Here is a 22158-nt window from a genome sequence, read left to right as displayed (position 1 = left end):
AGAATCCTAATTTCGTGAAAACATGATAGAAACAAGAATAGGAAGAACCTTACTCAATCACTCTTCAATTTCGGTCCCTCTGTCAATCCTAATTTCGATCCCTCTCACTGAATCAATTAACAATTTCGAATGCTAGAATCCTAATTTCGTGACAAATATTCCCAATTTCAAATTTTAACAAATTTAAAAATGCTTAGTATATGGATATTGAGGTACCATGTCCTCCAATCTGTCACGTAATTTAATGAAAATCAGGTCACAATGACACATGTTAGCTTAAATTTAACTTCGTTATCCTAATTTAACGGTAAAGATCCAATTACTGGTTTTTCACATTTAAGGACCCAATTAAGACAAAAAAAAAGCGACCTATTTGAAAAAATCCAACATAAGACACTATCAGAATGATTAAACCAAATATAAAAATATATATACAGTAGTTGAATACCCTTTTGGCTCTATTAACTATAATTTTAAAAAGACCGTTAATTCAATTTAGTATATTTTAGTTAATTGAATGTTGTTATGGACCACTTCTATGATCTAAAATAATATTGAAATTACACATAGACATCATACCGACCTCTCAAAATGCCCACCGACCTCAAAACATGTCTTCTAGACCTCTGAACATGTGACCTCTCCATAACTCTTTCCAACCTCTCCATATGTTTTGTTGACCTCTCAACTTGTCTTGTCGACTTCTCAACATGTCTTGTCAATCTCGCAACATGTCTTCTCAATCTCTAAACATGACTTCTCGACCTCCTGACTTGTCAAGTTGCCTTACCAACCTCTTATCAAACTCTTAGTCCAATCTCAATTAAGTGGAATGCTCGGATATGTAAATTTGAAATAACATAACATGCATAATTGATGTGGAGTTCTCATATGCATTATTCTATAACATGCTTAAATTCATATAACATAACAAGACTAACGTTTAACAATATTACTGTTTAAGGAATAACCATAAACTAAAGTACAAACGGTTTACCAACATCACTAGTACAAGCCAAAACATCACTTGTACAAGCCAAAATTATCATATTACTTTGCACTATTCAATATTAAAATACTAATTACAATTAATATTTAACAAAACATAACAAAAAAGTAAAAATTGTTAATGTCCACGATACAATAAACAAAAATAGCATAATTTTTTCAACTTTTCTCTGTTGTTTATAATTTTCTCTTCAACTTCTCGTTCTTCTTTTTTAGGTCTAGTATAACTTTTTCTTTTTCAAAATAAACTTAATCTTTTCAGTTTTGGCTAAGATAGTAGCTTCAATTTTAGATTCTCACTCATCAACTCATTCAAAGTATTTACAATGTGAATTTGTAAATAAGAATTACTAACTAACAATAAAAACTTCATCAATATAAGTAATGCATTTTTTCACTCAGTGCCCAATTTCTATATCTAAAAAATAATCTTCCTTTGTTCTTTAAAGTGATTGCCTTCAATAACAACAATCTTCCCCATAGTGTAACTCCCCATTTTAGGGTCGAAGCATAAAAATTTAAAATTTTAAAAACACAATACCATTGTAGAAAATCCAAATTCAGTTAGTCTTTTTAATTAACAAAAAATAAACCATAATTCAAATTTATTATAAAATAAAACTAAAAATAAAAAAGTTTATTATAAACAAAATCGTAAAATTCCTCAACTCTCAATTAACTCACTACGCTACACTGTATCTAAATTATTTGCATTATTATTTGTTCCCGTATAATGACACAAGTTATACGATCATCAAATACACACAAACAAACACACACAAGGGTGAGCTAACAGAGAATCAAACATAATCTAAAGTAAAATAACTCACAAATGTCATACATTCATCACAATATTAAACACACAAAATTAGTCAAAGAAGGTACACGTCATTACCAAAAATCAGTTATCTATCCTCCGTATCCTACCATACCACTTGTACATCAGAACCGACCAGTTCGAGTCATCCTACCATCACAGTAAGATTTGTTTCCCTTGCCCCTCAAGGACTTACGAGTAAATAATTCGGTGAATCTCACACCAGGCACTATACTCAACAATGAGTTGGAGCAACGACCAAAACATCTTTCCCCTCTCCATTGCATCGCACAGGTGAGAAGGTACGAACTTCAAACTATTATCTTCCATTGCCTCACTTTGTGATAAGTGCTTTATATTAGTGAATTTCAATACTTAATTAGCACTTATTTTGTTTTGATTATATATAAAAACTATGATAACTACCTTAATTTTACTTGTTTTGCAGAAACACACAAATTCAAGGAGTTAAATCTGCATTTTTGATGAAAATAAGAAGATTTGCATTCATTTTGGAAGAATCTGACTTGCCATAACTAGAGCGCCACCTGAGGGCTTTAGCTACAGAATAAAACCCACCAAGGAAGGTTTCCTTAAGCTATCAACTAAGGCTTGAGCCATGGGATAGTGCTTCATTATTAATCACATAATTTACAATAATGAAAAACTCTACATGATCCCCAATCTCACCCTTTATTCCCATAAAGATGAAAGAATTAATTTACATATCTTCCCTAAGACAAACTCCACAAATTAGTTCTCTTCCTCTTGGTTAATCTTTGAATGTTAAATCGCGATTTGTTTATCAAATTTCTGTCTTTGAACACGAACTCCATTAATTATAGCTCTTCTCGTCTTCGTTGATTCTAAGACAAATCCCACAAGTCTCCCATTTGTTTGAACGCTAACCCTGATTTTAATTTGATTTGAAATGTTAACTATACACGTGTCTTGAGGACATTACACACTGTTAGCTATGTCAGAAAGAAACAAACGGTATTGGCTATGGAGGACTAAATCTGGAATTTTCTAAAAGGAGATGGATGAAAATAGATCAAAGTTTGATAATAGAAGTATGAATTCAATTTTTTTAATTGGGTATGAAAATAGGAATGTGTATACACATATTCGTCATGTCCTCATCTCCATGCCTGTTTCAATACTCATTCCTATCTTTATTCTCATTTTTCATTTAAATTGCTAAAATGATAATAAATAATTTTTTAGGTAACTAAAATGTTTTTAATATATATATATATATATATATATATATATATATATATATATATATATATATATATATATATATATATATATCACTTGGTTACCACAAGCTAATTATTCCTGTAGTAACTTTTTTGACATTTCTGACTTCAAATTTTAAAAGACTAAAGGATCGATAGATCATGCCCACTGTTTATATTCATATTGGAAATCATAATCAAAATCAAGTGAACTTTTATTTTTTTGTTTCACACACCGAGATTTTTGTTCTCGTTATTAAGTATATAATCTAAAAAAAATTATGAATATGATTTTTTCTTTCGAAAATGAGGATAATAAGGATGAGAGAATGAAATGTGTTCCTACTCTATTACGTTGTTATGGTTAACTTATATTAATATGATACTAACATAAATATTTATTTATTTAAAAAATATATAAACAATCAAGGTTGGTTTAGAAATGATTAAGTCACTATGTTAATATCGAACATTGCACCTTACTATTACTTGATAGTTAAATCATTTAAAAATAATTTTACCTTTAATTTTTTGTAATTCAAATAAAACAAAAGCTTAATTTTTACCAATAAATCATGTATCTTTTAAGAAGAAAGTATTTGTCAAAAAAATAAATATATATTGAGATATACATTTAGGGAGTTAATCATTGGTTTGATTTTAAAAATCACAAAATGGCTTAGATCCTTTGATGTGACTTGGTCTTGTTGAAATAGAGAGTGTAATAAATTATTACCTGACTCTTTTCTTCTTGTTTCCGTCATTTCTGGAATCCTTTTAACACTTCCAAATTTTGAACTAAACTTTCGTTTCTGCAAATTTGTCACTACCACGGACGGAGGTAGTGTCTCTCCCCCTTCTCTCTCTATTGCTGCATTTGGTTCCATTTCTTTTCTGCAACCTCGTTTTTTATTTTTTCTTTTGGGTTCTTTGGATTCTTCCATCTAATACTTCTTTCAAAGTATAATTTTGAAGGAAAATAAAAATTCTATTTTTACCTAGAAATGGAAAAATTATGCTGGAAAATAGAGCTAAATTGGATATCAAACAACTACACGAATACTCTTATACTCTATTTGTGAATTATGGCCTGTTAGATAGAACATAATAGTTTGTTCTTTTGTTTACGATTCAGAATCGTTATGTATTGAATTTGTGATCTATTTGAATTATAATGAAGGTTTTTAATCTTTTGTTCAGATGTTGCATTGTTACGTTATTGTTTTCGTTTTGGTGTTTTCACCATTTATTGCCATATCAAACGCAAGTGCTGGTGATGCTGATCCACGATACAGGTACACACATAACTCTAATTTTTCTTCAAATCTTCTTTTGTGAAAACATGTAAATTGTTATTTCAATTTCGAATACATATTACACAAAAACAAATTTTGGGGTTTTTATGTTCTTGTTTTTCTTTGGACGTTAGGAATTGTGTAAAACAATGTGATGAAAGTGGATGCATTGCGAAAAGATGTTTTCCAAACTGTAAAATTTCTGCAGATGAAGTGCCTGTTATTGGTCCTCCATGGGGCATGTTAGAGCCACTTTATGCACGATGGAAAAAGGCCCATTGCAAAAGTAACTGTCACTACAATTGCATGCTTGATAGAGAGAAAGAAAGGGAGTTACTAAATAAAGAGCCAGAAAAATACCATGGTAGATGGCCCTTCAAGCGTATATATGGAATACAGGTTATGTTTCTTGATAACTCATTCATTCTATGCTTCATTTCAATTTAAACATAAATTATCCACGGTTGTTATCTGTTCTGTTATCTAATCAAACTTGAATTTTTACTTTTGGTTTTTTTTAATGATTGTTTGATGCAAATTTACTACTGAATAATCAGAAAAAAAGTATAATTATGATTAGACAATAATACAGACAATACCTATGAAACTGCATACAAATTTTGTCGTTTGATTTGATGTCCAAAGTCATAAAGTTTTTGTTTAAAGATCTAACATGTCATCCCTTTTTCAGGATCCTGCTTCCATGGTTTTTTCTTCCCTCAATCTTGTAATGCATTTACATGGTTGGATGTCCTTTTTCACTCTTATATACAATAAACTTCCTCTAAAGGCACGCAAGAGGCCCTACTATGAATATGCTGGTTTGTGGCATATTTATGGGCTATTGTCCTTGAATTCCTGGTTTTGGAGTGCAATTTTTCATAGTAGGTAAGTCACTTAAAGCAGATAGTTTTGATATTTTAATTTTACCAAGGCAAATGGTATTCTAACATAGTTGGATTTAGTTATAGCAAATGCAAATGGTAGTCTAACTTATACATGCTGATGCTTTTATTGTCCTTTAAAGGTTATATATATTTCCTTCCTTTCAAAAAATTACTATATTTCCTAAAATCCCACCAAACTAGTTGAAAGAAAAAGAAACAACCTATCTTAATATCTGTTTAATTTAGTGACACGTTTCTTTCTCACAATGAACTGCAGATATTGTGAGACAATAGAGAGGCTATACAACTTTTCTGCAGTTGCCCTCATTGGATATTCCTTGATTTTGGCCATTTTAAGAAGCTTCAATGTAAAAGACGAAGCTACTAGAGTTATGATTCCTGCTCCATTGATATCTTTTGTGGCAACTCATATAATGTACCTCAACTTCTTTAAACTAGACCATGGTAAGTATCCTCCAGTAATCTTTACATTGCTGATTATTCCTGAGGACAAGAATCACATGAAACCATTATTTTACTTTATTTTCCCCTCAGAAATATGTTCTTAGCTATCTATTCCATCCAAATGTGTGGTTTTTATAGAAATAAATTTTAATTTGTGTTTTCCTTCACTATTCTTTTATTTTTCCTTATACCATTTATATTTTTCCACTTTCTTATGACTTTTTATGAAAATGTTTAAAACTCTGCAGAATGGAACTTCAAAGTTTGTCTAGCAATGAGTGTAGCACAACTTGCAACATGGGCAATTTGGGGTGCTGTTAGTCACCATCCAGCTCGATGGAAGCTTCGGTTTGCTGTTCTTATCAGTGGCCTTGCAGTGTCCCTACAGATATATGATTTCCCTCCATATGAAGGACATGTGGATGCACAAGCTCTTAGGAATGCCATTACTGTTCCTCTGACCTACCTTTGGTGGAATTTCATCAGGGATGATGCTGCATTTCTAACCTCTGAACGTTTAAAGAATTCCAAGAAATCCAAGTAGCTTGTGTTTATTTCAAACTTCTGATTTTTCTATTTGTTTATTTAACAAATTTAGATGTTCATTGCTCAGTTTTGTATTCATAGTTGGGAAAATGATGAAATTTACCTTATATAATGTCTTCTTTAATGGGCCCATTTATTGTTTCAACATTTCCCTTCATATTCCCGTATATCTTAACTAATTTATATAAAACTTAATTTTTATTGGCCAACCTTGTATATCATTTCGTAGATTTTGTTTATTTATTTATTTAAGTTTAAATTCCCTTTCAATTCTCATTTGTAAATGTAAAATTTTGGTTTCATAAAATTTTATTAGAACATAATCCTTCTATTTTCTAAAATTAAACTCTGGGTCCAACATTAACGAATATTTATAAACAAAATTTTAATTTGCTTTTGGTGATAATAAGTATTAAATTTATTGTAAAATATTATTATTATTATATTATTATTATTATTATTATTATTATCATTTTACGTGAATAATAAGCTTGTTAACATTACCAATATATATTAATATTTTCGGTTAGTAATTCGTAATATATTAATAATAATCTAAACGTGTAATTAATTTGTTAAGCAAAATGAAATTGGTGGTTTATATATTTACAGGGACTAAAAGTGCATTTAATTCTTTTTTTCTTTGAACGTTTATTTTTTCTGATATGTGCATAGTGTCTTACATTAAAGAATTTCCAAGTGTTGTTTGCTGTAAATATAGGGTGGACAGAATATAAGGTGGGCAGAAAGAATTCTGAGAGGTCGGTCTTTGTAAACGTATGTGGACCATAGTATTACAATTTTATAACAGGACATCACGGTAACATAGTAACTGTCATAACCAACCGTTACTGTTTTGGTTTAAAACTAAAGCACTAACGGTAAAAAGTAAAGAAAAACTCAATTTGAATATTATATTTTTGTTATAATTAACCTTAAATTTTATCTAATAAAATAAAAACTTAAATAATTAGTTACAAGATTAAATATATTTTTTATCCCTAAATTATTATTTGATTTTGTTTTTACTTTTTTTTTAAATTTAATCCATTTTCATCCATCTCTTTTTAAAAAATTTCAAATTTAATTTTCTATCACTAACACGGTTAGTCTTTTTTTTCTCTAACATGACTAACGGTATGTCATGTCCTCAAGACACGTGTACACTTAACTTTATCTTTCTCCTTCACCTATGAAAAAAGAGACAATCCTCTTGTAATTTGGAGAACTTAGTTGAATGTAAAGTTAATTTACTAAAATTGTAAGTCTTCTCTTCCTAAGTTCTCACCTCATGAATTGTCTTCTTTTAAACCTTTTCATACATTATCTTTCATGGTTGACCTCACCTCCTAGAAAGACATCTACCAAGACCACTCAACACTAACATCTTCATCTCTTCATCTTTATTTGCTTATGCTACTTTCATTGATCATATGGAATCCATCTCTTTGAAGAAGCTTCATCAACTCATCATTGAGATAATCTTATGTGGAATAAGCCTCCTTAAAGCAATCTCTATCAACTTGACTATGTTCACATTACCGTATTAAGTGATTAATGAAACAAAGCTATTGATCAATCTATTTGTAATCTTGTTTAATATATTATGTTACATGTCATTCGTATGTATCATATTCACAGACAGAATATGACCACATTGACAAATATTTGAGTAAAATAGAGACTAAATTTAATAATTGATAAACAATTCAAATTTCATTCATGGTGAATTTGTAGACATTACAACAAATAGTGATACATGATGGATTACATCAACCTACACACATCAACCAAAACACCTCAACCTAAACATTAATATTACATCAACAAAAATAAAATCATTATCAAAATGTTCACTACACTAACAACACACATAACTCTTACTAAGAATTGCATCCTTTTATTCAAAACTTTCATTGAATTCTCCAAATCAAAAGTCTTATTCCTTTGCCTAGAAATTATACCATCTATTTTCATCAATATTTTCTTCAGAGCTCCACTTGAAATAGTTATAAGAAATCTGTCATTCACAAAAAAATCTTTCAAAGTCAATGTTAATTATTGATACATAAATCCTAACAAAGTAACAAAAAATGTTACTATTAATCAAACCTTGTAGTGACGACATTCCCAAAATTTTCTGCCAACATTTTTTGAAGTTCTTGACATTTTGATTACTGCCATGTCACTATAGTTGCAAATGAGGACTATCCCAATTGACCTTGAACCACCCCATGTGACGAATGATAATTTTGTTAGACCCATGTATTCGAACAAGACGAACAACATCGCGAAGAAGGCATATCTCAAGAACCATCCACCACGACTTCTCTTAATAGAACGACTTTGCTTAATCAGGGAACCAATTCCACCAACCATCCAAAAACTTAAGCTCTCTTCCCACTTCATATATAAATCCTAATCCTCAAACTCAAATTAATTTCATCTTTCAAAGAAACTATTTTCAATTACCACCATTCCCACGTATATCATAAACTTATATCTTATTCAATAATAACTGACCTGAACACTGAGTCGTTAACAATTTACACGTCGTCACTAAAAAGAATCAAAATGAATAAAATTTACAAAACTTGAAACCACTTTGAACAAAACTTATGAAAATAAAGACCAAAATAAGTATTAAAAAAACATTTATAAAATAACACAAACAATATAATGAAGAAAAAAAAAGAGTGTGACTAAATAATACATTGACATCCTTGAAAAAACACACACCTTATAACCCACTATAATAATATAATAATTTATATTAAAATTTTAAGTAAAAACTTAAACAAATATGATTAAAATATTATTGTTTTGAATTATGAAGTATATGCATTTTATTCAGCGGGTATCATATTATGATCAACCAAATTATAATAACAAATTTTGAAATAAAAAATTATTATTTGATAACCACCTTTTTTTATATCCATCTTACATCATCTTTTAATAATAAAATATTATATTTAACCAATAAAAAGTAGGTTTAATCCTTTTCGACATCCCTATTTGTGTAGAATTGTCTCAGATAGGTCCTCGTTTTCTAAAGTGTATCAAAATGGTCCTTAATTTTGAAAATTGAAATCAATTGAGACCTTTCCGTTAAGTTGGTTGGACGGCGTTAAAGAAATTGATGCGTGGGTTGCTGAGACTACCAAATAGTACTGACATGGCACATTACTGTTGTTGACCTGGCTTGATGGTGAGTTTTTATATTTAAAAAAGTTAAATTTTTAAATCAAATTGCAACCATGGTGGAAAACATCCAATTCATCTCCCAATCCATCCTCCACAACCCCCAACCTCTACTTCGCACTTCTCTCCCAACACTCTTCCACAACCCCCAACCTTTACTTCGCCCTTCTCTCCCAGCGCTGCAGCACTCGACAAAGTATAATTATTATTTTCAAAATCCAATTTACCTAAAATTGATGAATGATCAGAGACAAAAACACATTTGACTCAAACTAAAAAGTTTCAATATTTATGTGCGATTGGATCAACTAGATATTTATTTTAATGCCAAAAACTCAAGGAATCAGAGGTGAAGTGAAAGAGACGAAATTTGTATGCACAAACATTCATTTATCACAATGGGGAAGCTTTTGAGTGATTCAACCACCATCGCAGAACCATTCCAAGGTTCGCCGCCAGCAGTGCTTCCATGGCGGGATCCCAAATCGGAGTCTATTACTGCCGTAGGTCTCGTCGTTCCGGTTAGTGGTGCGACCTTCGTCGGCCTGGAAGAGCAGCAGCGGTGCCACCTCTAGAACCTCCATGTCAAAGGCGTGCTCTGTGAAGCCGTCACATGAGGTAGAGGACTCGTCATCTTCTCTGCCGTCGTCCTCCCATCTTAGATCTGTCGTTTCCCGACTCTCACACGGCGGCGAGGAATTGTCTATTCACGGCGTCTCGGAAGGCGATGGGACTCGAGGAGGTGGACGCGCGCGAGTTGCGGCGGAAGACGGTGACTCGGTTCTCGGAGGATCTTCGATATGTGCGTTTTGCGGCGGCAGACGACGATCATGTCGTTCAGGAGGTCAAGTTGTTGGCAAAGAAGGAGGATCTGCTCTTGGAATGGTTCTGCGACGGTGAGGAAGATGAGATTGAATCACACAAAAGGGTGTTGGTGAGAAGGTTGATCTCTGGTTATCCAGAGAGGAGAGAAGATGAGGTTGGAGTTGGCGAGGAAGAGGAGAAGGTTTCCACGTATCTCAGATTTACTGTGCCACATGTTATTAAATGCCAGCTCACTATGCCACAAGACAAAAAATTTAACGCCGTCTACGATAGTTAACGGCAAGGACGTTATTACTTCAATTTTACATAAAAAGGAACCTAAACCAGCTTTTTCAAAATAAGAGGACCTATTTGAGACAATCCTACACAAATAGGGATGTCGAAAATAATTAAACCTAAAAAAGTAATATAAACTCAAATAAAAAATAAAATAATAATATTTATGATTGTTAAACGGTGGTATAAAAAAGTAATAGTGTAAATTTGTGGTCGGAAACAAAATAAACAATACTTGACTAGTCTACATTAGAATGTAGACGAAGAGGTCCCTGACCCAGAGTAACTTCCATCCTACCTAATCCAAGACTTTCTCACGTCACAAAATATTACCAAAATTCTTCATCATTATTGCCACCACAACAAGGAGAAAGAACATGGGGTTTGAAGTTTCAGACTCTGAGGAAGTAAACACTGAGAGGGAGCGTGAACTCAAAGCATTTGATGACACAAAAGCCGGTGTCAAAGGCCTTGTTGATCATGGGATCACAAAAATCCCAAGAGTATTTCATCATCCACCTGATGAACATGTGAAAGTTTCAAATTCAGGCAGCACAGCTGAAAGTATCCCTGTTCTAGACCTTGCAGAAGTTGACAAGGATCCAAGTTTACGCCAAGGAGTTATTGACAGAATAAGGGAAGCATCTGAGAAATGGGGTTTCTTTCAAGTGGTCAACCATGGCATCCCTGTCACTGTTCTAGAGGACCTCAAAGATGGCGTGCTCAGGTTTTATGAACAAGATACTGAGGTGAAGAAAGATCTATATACCCGGGACCAGATGAGACCTTTTGTGTATAACAGCAATTTTGATATCAACACTTCACCAGCACTCAATTGGAGGGACACTTTTGTGTGTTGTCTGGCTCCTAATCCTCCCAAACCTGAGGACTTGCCAGAAGTATGCAGGTAAGTTTTTGTATGTACTTGTTGAAAATCCAACTGGGTGTCGAAGTTTCTGTGTGAAAAACCCATTAATTCATTGTCTTCAAATTTTAGATCCACATGAATCTCTTATATAACTGAATTCAGATGTAATTGGTGTTTATGTTTACTTCATTAACTTTCTAAACTTCCTCCTTAATAAACCTAACATTACCATATGACAAGATGATTGTACTTTTTGTGATCATTACTTTAAAAGAAGTTCTTAAGATAATTTATTGGATGCAAGTTGAGCTCATATTGTGTGCAATCTTCCTGTATAAGATTCAACCTTCTAGTAGCATACAAATTGTTATATAAAATGTAGAGTTAGGCAAACAAATATACAGACCAATCCAAGGTACAAAGAGGAAGAAAATGCAAAGTTAAACTTTCTATTTCAACCATAAGTCACTAGATTAATTGCTATCTGTTTGCATCTTGTTGTAGGGATATACTTTTGGAATATGGAACACATGTGATGAAACTTGGAATTGCAGTATTTGAATTACTATCAGAAGCTCTAGGGCTGGATCCAAATCATTTAAAAGACATGGGTTGTGCTGAGGGGCTTCTTTCACTTGGCCATTACTACCCTGCTTGCCCTGAACCAGAATTAACTTTGGGAACCACCAAGCATTCTGATAATTGTTTCCTCACAGTGCTTCTGCAGGATCATATTGGTGGTCTTCAGGTTCTTTACCAGAACACATGGATTGATGTAGCCCCAGAACCTGGGGCTCTTGTAGTTAACATTGGTGATGTTCTCCAGGCAAGTGCTATATTCTTAGAGTAAATTACACTAATTACTCCTCAAGTTTTGTGAAATTACACAAACTTTTCCTATTTTTGTAACAATATTTTTACTGAGTAAAAAGCAAAAGCCTGATACACTTGACAACTTTACAAGTGATATGTGCATTGAATTTAGATGAGTGACATTATTTTTTTTTTCTTGAACTGCAGGTTATGACAAATGACAGATTCAAGAGTGTAGAACACAGAGTTCTGGCAAATCTCATAGGTCCAAGAATATCTGTCGCATGCTTTTTCAGCAAAGGTGTTAGATCATCAGAGAAACTCTATGGACCTATAAAAGAGTTATTATCAGAAGACAATCCTCCCAAATACAGAGAATTCACAGTTAAGGAATATGTGCACTACTACATGGATAAAGGCCTTGATGGGATCTCTGCTCTTCATCACTTCAGGATTTGAGTTGGATTGATGTGGTTGAATTTCCACAATAAATGCATTTGAAATTGAAACATTTATCAAACTCAATGTGATTATTATCGTATTCCCGGACTGGAATACTGTAGTGTCACTTGCCTTGATATTTTAGCACTTGCTGTTTGAAGATATAACGATTCAAGTTCTACGTTGCAACCCACAGTTCTTCATCTCTTTCTTCTGCGAAATTTTAACTGTTCTTAGGAAACCTAGTTTACACGAAAATTATGTTTTGATATATTAGGTAGAAAAACTAATTGTATGGGATGACGGACCGATTTATCATTGATCGGGAGGTCAACGTTTCCGGAGGAATGTTGATCGAACGACCAATTTTTTCAACTAAACTTTGATTTATCAGTTTCAATCCTAAGTTACTATAGACTGAGTGACACATCAGTAAGTCGATCATCTACCGTCATCCTAATTAAAAGTTTATTTCAAAATTTATAAATACAGAATTAAGGTAAAAAGATAGGTGATTATATTTATTATAAATTTGAGATTTTACTATATTAACCGATTAGACATTGACTTGAATGTTGGAGTCCCTTTGACAAGTACCACCTGCTCGGCTAAAGGATTAAAGACAAATGATTGAGATTAACTTTGTAAGGAAGACTTATAAGACATTAAAGGATTGACAGAAAAGCGTGAAGAAGTATTAATTGTAATTCTCAACCTAACACTCGAAACATTAATATTCCACAATTTTAGTTCTCACTTAAAGTATGTCACTAGAGATGCATAAGTTGTTATCACAACATACAACTATCATAAAAGAAATTTATGTTGTTGTGCCTTCCTGACCCAATAGACATACTAAAAAGCATTGCCAACAAGGTTTATTAAGCTAGATGGAGTTGAATTTCAAAAGATGTTGACGTGGAGACAGGTCTAAAAAAAGGCAAGATAACTTGGTCAAAATACAAGGTCTAAAACAAAAGATATATGTACATTTTTACAAAACTTAAGAGGAGGAAAGAGTAATTTTGGAAACACCATATTCCATAAGAGGAGAAATCCTTGATGTCCTTCTTTTTCTTCCAATCTCTTAACCCGAGTTCAAGTTGTAATTCCCTAGAAGGCTCTCCACCAAGTTCTTTGGATGATTTCCATCACTTCACCAATGAAACAAAAATAAAGAAACTCGAAGTGCATAGTAATGATGCTGATGCGAAAGAGAAGAAGAGAGAAAAAAAATAGTTTTTCACATTGTCTTTGAAAATGTACTATATTAGATCTAATATATATGTCCATAGTTAGATCTATTCTTATCCTAATCGATTTAATAAGTCAACAATTTTTTTATTTATTTTTAATTAATATATTAGATGAGTTACTTTTTTTAATCGATATAATATTTACATAAATTATATTGATTTCAACCACAACTAATATAATATATTTATCAATATTTACAAAATTGTTATCATATCATTAATTGAATCAGTTTCACTGATATTATATTGTGTTCTAATATTTCTATTTGATCTCTCATCACATTATAGATGTAATTTTACAAAATTTATGAAATTTTATTATATACATGACAAAACATTTCTTTCTTTATATATATGACGTGTTTTTTCACACTTCTCAAACTATGAAAGTTCATCTAGTCATAAATGACTTGGATAAGTGGGGCAAATCGTTTATTTGTACACACATTATGAATATGTTATTTGATTAATTTATAAATTTATAATGTGGAAAAATAAAATAAAAAACTTATTACATTTAATTATAGTTTTATCAAATTGGGGTTGTCGAGTCTCAGACTCGCCAGTTTGTTCATGTCAATATTTACATTCTTTATTACTCTTTTTGGTTCAGAAGACTTAAAATACATACATACCATACACCATACACCAAAACCACATTTAGGTTTGACGAACCCAATTCTCTTGTGAAAAAACAAAAAAAAAAGCTATTGAATTCATCTATAATGAGCTGTTGCATAAAAGTCCTGCTAACTTGTTGTGTTCTTGAAATAACGATTAAGGAATTAAAAGAGAAATTTTTTGTGGAAATTATATAGGAACATAAAAAAATCATAAGAGAATATATATTTCCACATAGAAAATTTACTTTTGTTAATTTCTTAACTAGTAGTCTTAAATCATTTTATGTTATTTATAAACATTATCAAATAGTTATATAACTAACTATAATAATTAATTCATAACTAACTTATTTTAGGTTCCAATCATAGAATACACATTCTAAAATCTCTTAAATTTCCAAAATCATCAAGATTGCAAGCAATTGTTCATTAGATCACAACTTGAAGTGCAATAGTGCAGAGGTTCCACTGCCACTTGCATAACGATGTGCCATGTAATCTTTTAAGGAAATTTCTCTGTAGACTGGTGGATGGTCTTCATAAACCAATTCCTTTATTGGACCAAAGACTTTTGATATAGGTGTTCTGAAAAAGGATGCAACTGAAATTCTAGGGCCTTGATGATTTGCCAAAACTCTATGTTGAACACTGATGAATTTGTCATTACTCATAAGCTGCACAGAAAAAAGAGTGAAACTGATCATTGCTGTTCAATCCTTATTTGATATGTAGCACCTCTTATACATTTTTTGACATTGAGTCTACATAGAAGTGTAACACTAAATTCCATAAATGCAATGGAGATTATGTATTCCTCAGTAATTCTAAGATTTTCAAGCGAAATTCCCACAAATTTTGTTCTGTTTAAATCACAGTATGTAACATATAATAGCAACATTACTTTAAGCAACGTTAGTTTTTTAATATTTGGGCTTGCCTCATCATCGACCTGTCAACCACCATAAAATTTGAATTTTTCCACGTACCTATAAATTCAGCCATAAAGAAAGTGAAGAATCCAATTGTCAATGAAAGGAGCAATCTCGGTATGGGATGATAGACATAGAAAAGTCGAAATGCAGGGAAGAAGGATGAAAGACTAAAGAAGCATTTAAGTTTGCAAAGTTTTATTAAGATAAATTTAAATGTGATAGACTTAAATGGTTTGTGTATTGGGGACTCCCGGACCCGGACGGGATCGACAACCGGTGCTCATACAACAATAAGACCAGACGGCTGTGGTAGATAGATTTCCGAATATGATTAAGATAAAACACTGATTAAAGAAGATTGAGTTGTGGTTGGACCGTGATTAAGGCTTTGTTAATCCAAAGCCCACAACCAAAACTATAAATACAAATCAAAAATAAAAGGTAAAGGGATTCATTAATTGCGCATTTATTACAACACTTAGCTTACCGATCAGACTATCCCTGACCTGACTTTGGCATTGGAGCACATTTAACAGGTACATCTCCGGTCGGTACACAGGAAACGGGACGAAGCTTGACCAAACGAAGCTTGACTGGACAGAGAAAACAGGGAGAGCGTAGACGGAACGACATTTGGAGGAAATTGTGCAGGATTTAGGTAACTCGACCTTATACCGAAACAGTTTGCTTATTTGTTTAGGATCTTTATAGGTGGTTATTAGATAATAATTGTGTCTTAATGATAGAGTTTATATGGGAGATGAAAAACCAAAATATAAGTCTATAAATTGTAACACAACCTAGCAAAACAAGTAGTAACACATAAGTAAATCAGATTATTCTAAAGAGTGTGTCATTTTGCTACCAAGAAATAGGAAGGGTAAGGAGAAAAATGTGCATGGACGACTGAGATTGACAGAAAAATAAGCAGTGACTGAATAAGAATGTTTTTATATGCATGAAAAAACTCACCTGCAGAAGATCTCCAATGTTCACTACAAGAGCCCCATGCATGGGAGGTACACAAATCCATTGACTGTCATGAAGAACTTGAAGGCCACCCATCTGATCTTGCAAAAGTATTGTCATGATGTCACCATCTGAGTGCTCTTTGTTTCCCATAGTCAATGCCGGCTCAGGACATGGAGGGTAATAGTTGCATAGAAGAAGTAGCCCTTCAGCACAACCCTTTTCTTTTAGGTGAAAATGATCAAGCCCAAGAGCCTCTGACAGTAACTCAAACAAAGCATAAGCAAGAACCATTACTTTCTTTGAGTATTCAACCACAATATCTCTGCAACAAGTGTGTCAACTCATCAAACACAAAAAAGTATTAGTTGAAAAAAATTCAGTGTAATGATATCATATAACCATTTGGATACTGTGCCAAGAAGTTGTAGTACTGGAAAGTGTAAATAATTTTAAAAGTACTATTACTGTTATCACAAACCTACAAACTGCAGGAAACTCTTGGGCTTTGGGGTGATCAGGTGCCAAGGAAAACGCAATAGTATCCCTCCAATCTGCATAAGGGTCTTCATAAAGAGTATAATTGGAAAGATAAGCAACTTTTCTGCTGAAATCACGAGTGTAGTACTCTTTTCTCAGCTCTGCATCTTGCTGGTGAAACATGCGAGTTCCTTTGATCATTTCATCCAAAACTTGAGTTGGAATTCCATGATTTACGACCTGAATAAAACCCCACTTCTCACATGCATATCTAACTTTTCCCACAACACCATCTCTCATATTAGGATCATCATGGATGCCAGTGAGGTCAATTATGGGGATACTGATCTTTGAATTCGATGCACTGATTAAGCCCCAACTCAGATCATTAGAGTGCTCACAATAGAACATACGTGGAACTTTTTCTACACCCTTTTCTACCAGTCCTTGAACACCAGACTTTGAATCATCAAATGCCATGAGTTCACTTTTCCTGTCATAACTTGGAAGTGTTTCTTCTGCCTCCGACTCACGCGTGCTTGTTACTACTACCATTTTGATTATGCCTCAAATATGAGTAATGAATGTAACTAGCAAGAGTTCAAAACATCTCGATTGAAGAGTATGTATATGGAATAGAGGATGAAGAACGTTTTCTTTCAAATTTCCGTAAAAGGTGAATAAATTAGTGGCATCCTTGTTGATTGCCAAAATCCCGACCATAAAGGATAATAACTAAATTATTGAACCAAGTTCAAATATCATAAGAATAATCATTGTTATGAGGAATTAATTTTCTGTAATCTTGATTATGAATACTTAGCTATTGAACTTGGTTCTGATATCGTGTTAAGAAGATGACTTTAAACTTAACTCAATTTTATAAAATTGGCTTGTAAGATAAAATTTACATCCATTTATATATTATAAATTAATCTCATTTGTAGTCGATCTAGGTATTTTCAAACCTATTTTAGTATGTGACCAATAAGGTTTGAGTGTGTGTACTAAAGAAAGAGACAGAAAAAAGTTTGATACTCCTTTGTCAATCTTTAGTGGTTTTACACGTAAGGTCGCAATTGGGAGGTATCTTATCCTCAGTTGCAATCCTTTTATGCTGCTAGCACATGATTTTATTGAAATTTTGCATGACAGAAGGGTGTGAAAAATCAAGGTGCTGCATTGAGATAAATAAGGCCAACAAAGAAAAATATTATCTAATTTCATAATCCCTATGGCTTAAAAAAGGAACAGTTATCATAAAACAAAATACTAAAAACATCATCGCCCACCGTGGGGCTCGAACCCACGACCACAAGGTTAAGAGCCTTGCGCTCTACCAACTGAGCTAGACGGGCTTGCACATGAACTCAAATTATAAAAGGTAAGTTACATAGTTTATTTCTGTAATCCGAACAGATACGTTTTCTCAAAGCATGCAATATAACTTAGTTTTCAGTTCTTGAAGCCAGATGGCCTTGTAGCAAAGTCTAGTAGTAGAATGAAATATAACTTAGTTTTCACACAATCACAACTTCAAGAATGATATTGAGGAAGCGCCAAGTTGTTTTGAGTATTGATGCGCCAGGTAGTCTTTTAAAGAAGTTTCTCGGTACACTGGTGGATTGTTTTCGGATAACAGTTCTTTGATTGGACCAAAGACTTTTGAGACACCCTCTTCTGACCGATCACCAATTCCAAAAAAGGATGCGATTGATGTTCTTGGCCCAAGATTGTTTGCTAAAACTCTGTGTTCAACACTGATAAATTTGTCATTACTCACAAGCTGCAACCAAAAATACCACAAACTTTTAATGAATCCAATTGAAATTCCTGATTTCATTTGCTTGTTTTGTTTTCCAATTCAATTAAAGTTATTAGACGATTATATTAATGAGCTTGTTATGGTAGTATTTTGCATTGCATTTCAATCTGACATTCTTTGTTGTGAAGTACACCATAGCTAAAGGAAAAAAGCATTTAAAATGTTGAATGAGAATGTTGTTCATGCATGATCAACGCACCTGCAGAAGATCTCCAATGTTGACTACAAGAGCTCCATGTATTGCTGGTACATCAATCCATTGATTTTGATGAAGAATTTGAAGACCACCCATTTGATCTTGCAAAAGTATTGTCATGAAGTCACCATCTGTGTGCTTACTAGTTCCCATACATAACTCTGGCTCAGGGCACGCTGGGTAATAGTTACCCAGAAGAACAAGCCCTTCTTCACATTTCATTTCTTTAAGGTGCAAATGATCAAGCCCAAGAGCCTCCGAAATCAACTCAAACAAATCAGAAGCAAGTGCCATTACCTTTGTTGAGTACTCTGCTACAATATCTCTGCAATTGAACAACATTAGTTGTTTTAAAATACCAAAGTAAAAGCTGTTAAAGATGTTTTCTTTTTAAACCTAACTCAATCTTACAAAACCGGTGAAGTTTGTATCCATTTATATACTTAAATTGGGAGTGAAACAATATGTTCTCACAAATCTCGTTAGGATAGACTCTAACTTGACTCTGATACCATCTTAAGAAGTGAACTTTAAGACTAACTCAACCCTACAAAAAGTTATGTGATGTTTGCACCCACTTATATATTATAAATTGACTTTATCTCTAGTCGACCCATAACTTTCAATATAAACAAGAGTTTTTATTTAAGAAGTAGACTTTAAAGTTTAATTCAATTTACATTTTGAACATAAAAATTAAATATTTACTATCTTTTATTTATGATTGGTATGAGAATATATAACACGAAAAATTCAACAAATAATAAATCTAATTAAAATAGATTATAGATAATTTAATATCATATTAAAAAGTAAATTTTAAATCTATATTAACCTTTCAAAAATCAATTTGAAATTTGTTTAAAAGTCTAATCCAACAAAAAAGTTCTGCAATAAATTGGAAAGCAGGAAGACACTTAAGGCAAGGACAGGAGGATTAAGGAATAACCTAGTGAATTTATCATATTCCCATCACCAATGTAATGTAGATATCATCACCACACCAATATGAGACTATCTTAAGAAATTATTCATAAGTTGAAGTCACGATGAGAAAGACCAATGTTAAAAAAAAATCATCACAAACCTGCAAACTTGAGGCAACTCTTGAGCTTTGGGTGGATTAGGTGTCCAGAAAAATGTGATTGTGTCCCTCCAATCAGTAGATGGGTCTTGGAAAAGACTATAGTTGGAAAAATAAACGACTTTCTTGCTTAAATCACGAGTGTAGTACGTTTTCCTGACGTTAGCATCTTGTTCATGAAACCTTGAAATTCCTTTGATCATCTCATCCAAAACATGAGTTGGAATTCCATGATTTGTAACTTGAAAGAAGCCCCAGTTCTCACATGCATTTCTGACTTTCCTCACAACAGCATCTCTCAAAGTGGGGTCATCATGGATGCCTATGAGATCAATGGTCGGAATAGCAAATTTTGATGTTGTAAAGTCTTCACCGATATTAGATCTTGAGGTATAGAAAATAGGTGGAACCTTTGTCACACCATTTTCTACCAGTCCTTGGACACCCACCTTCGAACCATCAAATGCATTCAGTTCACTTCTTCTGTCATAGCTAGGAACTGTTCCTGCCTCCATCTCTTCTGTGTTTGTTGTCACCATATTTTGAAGCTATCAGTGTATCAAAGTTGTGATGAAAGTAAGTACGAAGGGTTCAAAGGATCAAGGAGGAGCAGAAGAAAGTAAACAAATATTTTCATTTCAAATTTCCCTGAATAAACTACAGACATCGACTATTATATCACTGAACTAGATAAGCTATTTTATTTGTATCTCTTTGAATCATATCACTTTTAATTGAAAAATAATTGTTTTAGTTATGTGACAATTTAATATCCCAAAAAAAAGAGTAATAATGATATATTTTTACGTTCATTTTGACACATAATATTAAGGTAAAATAGTCATAAAAATGTAAATTTTTATATTATTTTAAGGAAGAAGAGGATAAAAAGAATAATGGTATTAGGACATACTTTTACATTCATTTGACATAGAGTACAAGAAGAAATTGGTCACAAAAGTGTAAATTTTATATTTTTTAAGAAAAAAAAATAAAAAAATAAGAAAAGATAATGTCAAATGAGTGTAAAAAATTTAGATATATCAAATAATATTTTATGGATAAAAAATAAGAAATGATAGTGTCAAATGTAAAATTTTTTTACCAAATATATTTTTTTATCCCAAAATTCCTGACCTTGTCAATAAGTTTTTCATGTCTATTTTATTATTTTAATGTCCAAAAATCAATTTAATGTTGAATTATTCTTTGAAGATTAATTTAATATTAAATTATAAATTTCCAGAACTAATTTATTATTAAGTTACACAACAAAATATAGTGTTACACTTTTTACATAATTAAAATTTAAATGTGAATTTTGTATCATTCAAAATTATCACCTGTCTAATTTTTGTAACTTTAGTAGGTGAAATCATACATCTTAAGAATTAATTCTATGTATAAATGAAATCTTTGTTTGAAATGTTATAAAATTCAATTTAATTTAAAGATTGGGGGGATGAACCCAAAAGATGTCAGACAGGCAATACAAAATTAAAGGAGAAGGACCGACAGCGATTTCGTATTATTGGTGGTCCTCTGGCATCATTTCGAATTTTTTCTATTTCTTGTTGCGTTAAATAAAAACCCACATTTTAGTTATATTTTGAGTGGAATTGATTTAATTTTGATTTTAGTTTTAGAAAAGATTTAATTTTGAGAGAATAGGAAAGTTTATCACATGTGTCTAAGTATATATAAGCTACGTGTGTTAGATATATTCAACTCTTATGTTACAAGGATTAGTCGACTACATATAGTCCAAAACAATTTCCGTGATAAATGTTGACAATATTAATATTAAGATTAAAGTATCTTAACATAATTGGTTAATTAAACGATAATAATGGTAATTAGTCACATGAGTCATGTTCATCATGATAAAAAAACACATAAATATACTATAAATAGTACAATACACAAATTAAATAAATGACAGTATTCATTATTACAACATTTACTATTATATGATATACTTGGCTAATTGAGCATCAAAGTGTCTTCTAGAGGCACACCTCCTATTGACCTTCAAAAGAAATTGACCTAGAAAATCTCATATAGAAGACATGAAGTGGGGAAGCACACCCCGCTCGATCTAAGG

At 32.2% G+C, this 22158-nt stretch overlaps 4 protein-coding genes and 1 non-coding gene across 7 annotated transcripts; 2 read left to right on the top strand and 3 right to left on the bottom strand.

Moving 5' to 3' along the window:
* Positions 1-3844: 3844 nt before the first annotated feature.
* LOC108332596 (uncharacterized) lies at positions 3845-6383 on the top strand. The gene is made up of 6 exons (XM_017567917.2): positions 3845-3910; positions 4270-4364; positions 4499-4763; positions 5056-5252; positions 5529-5716; positions 5965-6383. Exons 2-6 carry the CDS (start codon positions 4270-4272, stop codon positions 6258-6260), a joined length of 1041 nt encoding a protein of 346 aa, XP_017423406.1. The 5' UTR covers positions 3845-3910; the 3' UTR covers positions 6261-6383.
* Positions 6384-10787: 4404 nt separating this feature from the next.
* On the top strand, positions 10788-12878 carry LOC108332374 (1-aminocyclopropane-1-carboxylate oxidase homolog 1). Its single transcript, XM_017567610.2, has 3 exons — positions 10788-11474; positions 11940-12261; positions 12456-12878. The coding sequence occupies exons 1-3, from the start codon at positions 10945-10947 to the stop codon at positions 12705-12707; spliced, it is 1104 nt and encodes a 367-aa protein (XP_017423099.1). The 5' UTR covers positions 10788-10944; the 3' UTR covers positions 12708-12878.
* Positions 12879-14875: 1997 nt separating this feature from the next.
* On the bottom strand, positions 14876-17664 carry LOC108332435 (1-aminocyclopropane-1-carboxylate oxidase homolog 3). Of its 2 annotated transcripts, XM_052870163.1 has the most exons (4): positions 16951-17664; positions 16473-16794; positions 15506-15554; positions 15103-15242 (listed from the first exon to the last, which is right to left on the bottom strand). In XM_052870163.1, the coding sequence occupies exons 1-3, from the start codon at positions 17502-17504 to the stop codon at positions 15510-15512; spliced, it is 921 nt and encodes a 306-aa protein (XP_052726123.1). In that variant the 5' UTR covers positions 17505-17664; the 3' UTR covers positions 15103-15242; positions 15506-15509. The 2 variants fall into 2 exon arrangements, with proteins under 2 accessions (XP_017423187.1, XP_052726123.1); XM_017567698.2 differs by lacking the exon at positions 15506-15554 and having other exon boundaries at positions 14876-15242; positions 16951-17658.
* Positions 17665-18111: 447 nt separating this feature from the next.
* On the bottom strand, positions 18112-20711 carry LOC108332436 (1-aminocyclopropane-1-carboxylate oxidase homolog 1). 2 transcript variants are annotated; one of them, XM_017567699.2, is made up of 3 exons: positions 20058-20711; positions 18974-19295; positions 18112-18735 (listed from the first exon to the last, which is right to left on the bottom strand). In XM_017567699.2, the coding sequence occupies exons 1-3, from the start codon at positions 20591-20593 to the stop codon at positions 18478-18480; spliced, it is 1116 nt and encodes a 371-aa protein (XP_017423188.1). In that variant the 5' UTR covers positions 20594-20711; the 3' UTR covers positions 18112-18477. The 2 variants fall into 2 exon arrangements, with proteins under 2 accessions (XP_017423188.1, XP_017423189.1); XM_017567700.2 differs by having other exon boundaries at positions 18573-18709.
* Positions 18235-18307, bottom strand: TRNAK-CUU (transfer RNA lysine (anticodon CUU)). Its single transcript has one exon. It is a non-coding gene; the product is annotated as a tRNA-Lys (tRNA).
* Positions 20712-22158: the final 1447 nt, after the last annotated feature.

Source organism: Vigna angularis, chromosome 11, assembly GCF_016808095.1.
Source record: "Vigna angularis cultivar LongXiaoDou No.4 chromosome 11, ASM1680809v1, whole genome shotgun sequence".
Classification (NCBI taxonomy): Eukaryota; Viridiplantae; Streptophyta; class Magnoliopsida; order Fabales; family Fabaceae; genus Vigna; species Vigna angularis.
Note: the sequence above shows the minus strand (reverse complement) of the source record. Positions and strands in the feature narration are given on the sequence as shown.

Bases quoted from the DNA above. Each gene is read 5' to 3' on its own strand.
- LOC108332596 (XM_017567917.2), top strand. From the start codon at position 4,270: ATGTTGCATTGTTACGTTATTGTTTTCGTTTTGGTGTTTTCACCATTT. The intron at 4,764-5,055 runs GTTATGTTTCTT...TCCCTTTTTCAG, and splicing joins AGCGTATATATGGAATACAG to GATCCTGCTTCCATGGTTTT. The intron at 5,717-5,964 runs GTAAGTATCCTC...AAAACTCTGCAG, and splicing joins CTTCTTTAAACTAGACCATG to AATGGAACTTCAAAGTTTGT.
- LOC108332374 (XM_017567610.2), top strand. From the start codon at position 10,945: ATGGGGTTTGAAGTTTCAGACTCTGAGGAAGTAAACACTGAGAGGGAG. The intron at 11,475-11,939 runs GTAAGTTTTTGT...ATCTTGTTGTAG, and splicing joins GACTTGCCAGAAGTATGCAG to GGATATACTTTTGGAATATG. The intron at 12,262-12,455 runs GCAAGTGCTATA...CTTGAACTGCAG, and splicing joins ACATTGGTGATGTTCTCCAG to GTTATGACAAATGACAGATT.
- LOC108332435 (XM_017567698.2), bottom strand. From the start codon at position 17,504: ATGGTAGTAGTAACAAGCACGCGTGAGTCGGAGGCAGAAGAAACACTT. The intron at 16,795-16,950 runs GTTTGTGATAAC...CACTTGTTGCAG, and splicing joins GAGTTTCCTGCAGTTTGTAG to AGATATTGTGGTTGAATACT. The intron at 15,243-16,472 runs GTGAGTTTTTTC...TTTTCTGTGCAG, and splicing joins ACATTGGAGATCTTCTGCAG to CTTATGAGTAATGACAAATT.
- LOC108332436 (XM_017567699.2), bottom strand. From the start codon at position 20,593: ATGGTGACAACAAACACAGAAGAGATGGAGGCAGGAACAGTTCCTAGC. The intron at 19,296-20,057 runs GTTTGTGATGAT...GTTCAATTGCAG, and splicing joins GAGTTGCCTCAAGTTTGCAG to AGATATTGTAGCAGAGTACT. The intron at 18,736-18,973 runs GTGCGTTGATCA...TTTTGGTTGCAG, and splicing joins ACATTGGAGATCTTCTGCAG to CTTGTGAGTAATGACAAATT.